Source organism: Cynoglossus semilaevis, chromosome 4 (assembly GCF_000523025.1).
Source record: "Cynoglossus semilaevis isolate Cse_v1.0 chromosome 4, Cse_v1.0, whole genome shotgun sequence".
In the NCBI taxonomy this organism is placed as follows: domain Eukaryota; kingdom Metazoa; phylum Chordata; class Actinopteri; order Pleuronectiformes; family Cynoglossidae; genus Cynoglossus; species Cynoglossus semilaevis.
This window is the reverse complement of record NC_024310.1, coordinates 14,359,210-14,364,336: the sequence shown is the minus strand read 5'-3', so window position 1 is coordinate 14,364,336 and position 5,127 is coordinate 14,359,210. Positions and strand designations below refer to the sequence as shown.

At 41.3% G+C, this 5,127-nt stretch overlaps 1 protein-coding gene across 4 annotated transcripts in view; it reads left to right on the top strand.

Moving 5' to 3' along the window:
- Window positions 1-5,127, top strand: part of dock10 (dedicator of cytokinesis 10) — a 25,561-nt gene that overhangs the window by 2,516 nt on the left and 17,918 nt on the right. The window contains exon 1 of one of the 4 annotated variants that reach the window (XM_025055008.1): window positions 277-300. The exons of 1 other annotated variant lie outside the window; for it this stretch is intronic. In XM_025055008.1, the coding sequence (XP_024910776.1) occupies window positions 292-300 (9 nt within the window). In that variant the 5' untranslated portion in view covers window positions 277-291. Of the gene's footprint in view, window positions 1-276; window positions 301-2,615; window positions 3,034-4,703; window positions 4,920-5,127 lie in introns of those variants that run through there. 2 more of the 4 variants (XM_017032135.2, XM_017032138.2) reach the window with 2 other exon arrangements.

Genomic DNA, 5,127 nt, shown 5'->3' with positions numbered 1-5,127 from the left:
CCAAGGAATTGGGTTTAGGAGGGTTCACTCTCTACACTAAGAATAGAGCTGTATGTGAAAGACTGTTGTGTCTGTGCCTCCCTCTGCATTCCTCTGTTTGTGTGTGTGTGTGTGTGTGAATGTTTGCACCCATTAACATCAAAATGACAGGATGTTGTTAAAATGAATCACAGATGTTTCTGTTTGCTCTCATTAACAGTAAACACAGAGTCTGATGATATCAGTCTGAATCCTGATTTATATCAGTCTGGGACCAATTGGTGGGACCATTTTTGTAAACTCCGATTAAAGATGGCTGCTGTGAGTAAGTCCAGATCACCAGCATCTCCACTGGTCCGTGCACATTCTCTGATTCTTGTAATTCTCTTCTCATTTTTGTATGTTTCAGTATCAGTAAAAATGTTACTGTTCTAAATCACTTCTACACATGTGCTCCGTGGATGTACACACACACACACACACACACACACACACACTCCATCTTCCTGCAGCTCTTCTCTTCCTGTGTGTGTTTTCTTTTTCTGTGTTACAAAGATTTTAAAGTGAACATGTGGAAAACATTAACTCTACACATCATTACCGCTCATTACCGCCCCCTACAGTTCAACTACTGTCACGTCCCATCCTGGACCAGGCCTGAGACGGGTTTTTTTCCGAATGAACTGAACTCTCTCCTAAAAGTTTGTTTTTTGTTTTTTGGGTTTTTTTGCACTCACTAACTCACTTACTAACTAGATCACTCACGCAGGTGCGTCCACACACACACACACACACACACACATATCTGCGAGAGGGCTTGTTGTTATTGTTGTTATTGTTGTTATCGTCCTCAGTGCTCCAGTTCATAAAACTCTTTTTCAGGGGACTTTTTTTGTCACTTGAATCTTCACTTTAAAAAGAAACCAATGCATCTTTTATTCTCTTGTTGTCGACTCTCATCACTTCATGAGAACAACACAAAACCTTTCAGAAATTAGAATATATCTTTTAAATTTATTCATATTAGAGTGAGAGTTTGTCAAGAGTATAACATTTTCTATTACTATTGCGGAAACTATCAAGTTTGTAGAACACTAGCAAGTGTCCAAGATAACCAGCAGGGGTCAGACTGTGGTCATCAGACTAAGCACACGTCAAGGTGTGTAAAGTCAAATTAAAAAAGACAAAAGAATTGTGTTTTCCACCAAAGGACTGATATAAAAACACAGAATAATTCAAATAAAGGTTAGTGAGGTCAAATTGACCAAGAATTCTTCTTATCAACATTAGGTTGTTGTGTTCATTGAGTGATGCAGTTCAGAAAAGCGTTTATACAAGTGCGGACTAGAAAATAGAAGAATATATTATAATGTACTTTGATATAGCATACATTAAAATGGTCAAATAAGACTAAAGGTGCAAACAATTACAAAGGGTGATTACAATAGAGTTTAAATGAGACAACAATGCTTTACAAATGACATAAACATAAAAAATAAAAATCCATGTTTGTATGGAAACTATAAAATAACCCAATTAGATTGTGTTGAAAATAACGATTCAGTGAGAGGGTTATCTGTTGTCTGTGTTGATTGTGTGTGTGCATGCTTGGTTTATGCATGTAGGTGGTGGGAGGAGCCTCTGTCTCAGACCCTGACACATACAATGTAATGACCCTAATCGTGACTTAAAGATGTTGCCATAGTAACCTACAGTACATAAGAGAGATAGATAGAACCCACGGTGCCATGCTCAGAGCACCTCAGTGGTAACTTGACAGCCGGTGGACTTGAACCTGAAACCTTCCAGACCCAAGTCCACTTCCTTAACCACTAAGCCTCCACTGCTAAGTACTGGTGTTGTTATGACAGAGTATAGAACAGAGCAGTATACAGGTCAAAGTCATTGTATTGAGACGACGTGCATCAGGTTAGCAGGTTACCAGCTCTACTAGAATGTAAATATCTGTGTGAAATTAAACATATTTGGAAATGTTTTTTCTCACTGAAGTGAGCAGGCTGATCTGCTCACTTCTGCCCCTGGAAGATGAACAGGTGTGTTTGTCAGAAGAAAAATTCTTAGCGCTGTTCTCACTTGCACTGATCACTGATCCTCATCTGGACTCCAGGATCAGCCCAGATCAGCTGTTCAGATGAGGGGCTGCTGCTTTACTGCACATGTTTGAACCAGTGGTGAATCAATGGTGTCCTGTTTGTTGACTTGTTATTGCAGTGGTGTTCAGACAGATGGATAGAACACACACTCAGCCATGACTTCAGAGTGAGTTTGTTAGCATGTTGTGGATCCGTTCTTCACTCATTGTCAGTTCAAATACGTTAGCTCAAACCAAAGACTGGGAATTTAGTGGAACAGACAGTGAACACAGACACTGTGGGGGTGTGTGACAGTCGCATCACACTGTTGGACTGGACTGTGTGTGTGTTGGGAGGAGGGGCTGATTTGGAAGAGAGAGAGAGCCATGTAGAGCTGCCTCAATTGTTGGTCACTAATACAGCAGCAGCAGCTACAGCAACAGCTACAACAACAGCAGCAGCAGCAGCTACAGCATCAGCAACATCAGCTACAGCAGCTACAGCAACAGCAGCAGCTACAGCAACATCTGCAGCAGCTACGGCAGCAGCAGCTACGGCAACAACTACAGCAGCAGCAGCAGTTACAGGACTTGGACCGAAGACAGAGACATAGAAATGAAAAGACAAGATGCTGAGTCAGAGACTTGGTGACAAGGATATGAGGAGAACCAGACAGAGACACTGTGAGGCGTTGATGGTCTGAGTTTGTCCTGCACCTGAATCAAGCACCTGGCAGGAAGTGACTCTTTGGTAGACAAAAAGCTGGCATTACCCTCAGCCAAAGCAAAAGCAGGGGATTATGGGATGTTCTCCTAGCGCCGTTCTGTTTCTGCGCTCAGTGGGTGGAGTTGAATGCAGTCACATGTGTCCATGGCAGGAAGTGATGCCACAGGAGGATACCATACCAACCCTACAGAGTTTCATCGTAACTTCCACATCACGTTTGTCTTTCGTTGTCATGGTAACCAGAACTTAACAGATGAGTGTGTATGATGCTCCTCCTCACTAATTTTAGACAAGTTTGTCTTGGTAAAGGCACAGCTGTAAATCTGTGACATTTTTGTAGTTCTTGAGGATCCAGTCATTTGGAGACAGTGTAGAGAAACGACAGCTTCATCTGCGAAGAATTTCAGCTTCAAACTCATGTCCAATGGCAGCAACAGCAGGGAAGGTTGTAGTTCTTTATCCGCCGCAAAATGTTAGCAGTTAGCTACCTTAAGGGTTAGCAAAAGAAGAAGCACCTGTTCTAACATACGTGTGGAATCAGAAGCTGGATGTGTCGCTCTAAACAGTGCTAAAAATGTGAGCAGTTAGTAACAGCAGCAGTACTTAGCAGTGATGCTAACATGTATCTTACTGTATATCCGTACACATGCATGATAACAAATAGGAATCAAACTGGTTATTGTTGACTGTAAGGCTGGAGCACAAACCACTCCGTCACAGTTCATGTTTTTGTTTTTACCATTTACACTTTTTACCCCAGTGTTCGGAGTAGGATTATCAGGAGATTGGAAGATGGAGATGTTTGTTTAAACAGTGGAGAAAAAAGAGCAGGTTTAAATGTGTCTTTTGTCTTTTTTTAGTGTCCACCCTGTGTCTCTGTTTTCAGTCGAGGTTTATGTGATTGATAAAAAAGCCTGAGATGTTTCCATTCACAGCTGGGAGGATGGAGGAGGAGGAGGAAGTTGGACATGAGGAGTCCAGTTTCTGTGGGAAAAATCTTGTTTCCTTTGAAGAGGAAAAGGAAACAAATCTTTATAGACAAGTAGGAATGAGAAAATACATTTCTCCTCCCTGATGTTTTCTATTCTTTTGTTTTGGTTTTGTCCAGACCAGTTTTTTTTTGTTTTTTTTTGTACTGAGCAGTTCTGGCCTTGTTTCGGTCTTGTTCTCCGGTTTCTGTGAAACGGGTGGAAAAATGCCTTGGCAGCAACAGAGTTTTATTCTCACTGTCCTTATGTCCCTCCATAAACCTGGTGCCTGCTCTGTCTGCTCACTGTGTTCAATCTGGATTGGTGCTCATGGAGGAACTCTTTTGTTCTTAAACAGTAACTGTAACGATCGTGTGTGTGTGTGTGTGTGTGTGTGTGTGTGTTTAACAGCAAGAGCTGTTGATATTTTTCATTGAACATGAATAAGTGAATGAATGTTGATTAAAGAGGACACTGTCAAAAACAATTGTGTATCTACACAGAACACATTACAGTTATGATTGCCAATACCATGTTCGTGTGTGTGCGTGTGCATTTAAAATTCCTGAGCCGTGTATGTGTGTTAACTGTGAAAACATATTTAGACTAAAGTGATGAACAGAAAGTGAATCCTGTGGTTTGGAGTCTGGAGTCTGAGTCGGGGGTTTTGTGTCTGTGTGCATGTTTGCGCACAAGCGAAAGAGAGTTAAGATTAGGATTAAGGTAGTAGTTAGGATTAGGTTTTTATTTGACACGGTTAATGGTCAGGGTTAGATTATTGTTAACACAGAAATAGTGTAAAATACGTGTGTATTAGGAGCACAGAGTGGAAGGGCATACTTCCTTTTTGACACACACCACGTGTCTATTTGTGTGTGTTTAGGAGGGTGAGTGTGGGGTGTGGGGGGGGGTTATACAGCCACTTCCTCTCTGACACTTAACTAATTTCTGCCTCACGCACGTGTCTGTCTGTCAGTGTGCGTGTGGTGTGTTTCCTTTAGTTCTCGTTTGTCAAACGAACAAGGGTTCAGTCTAATGATGGAAGCTTGTGTCTAAAGTTCTGTCCACAACCATGAGTTTCAGGAGTAAGATCACCTTCAGAAGGAAAGTTAAAGGGAAAAGAGTTCGCTCAGATTTCACCCGCTTGAGTATCGTATGTATTTCTGACAATTTACAGATTGATTCTCTCAACTTCTCTCTGTCCTTTTTTCACTGTCCCTGTTTGACTGGCCAGGCTGAACATCTCAGGACGTTGAAGACATTTTTAATCTTGTACATTGTGGTTATCTTTAACAGTCAAATAACAACATCATTTTAACTGATTTTACTGTAAGTTTGTTTCACTTTTATCTGTCAGACAC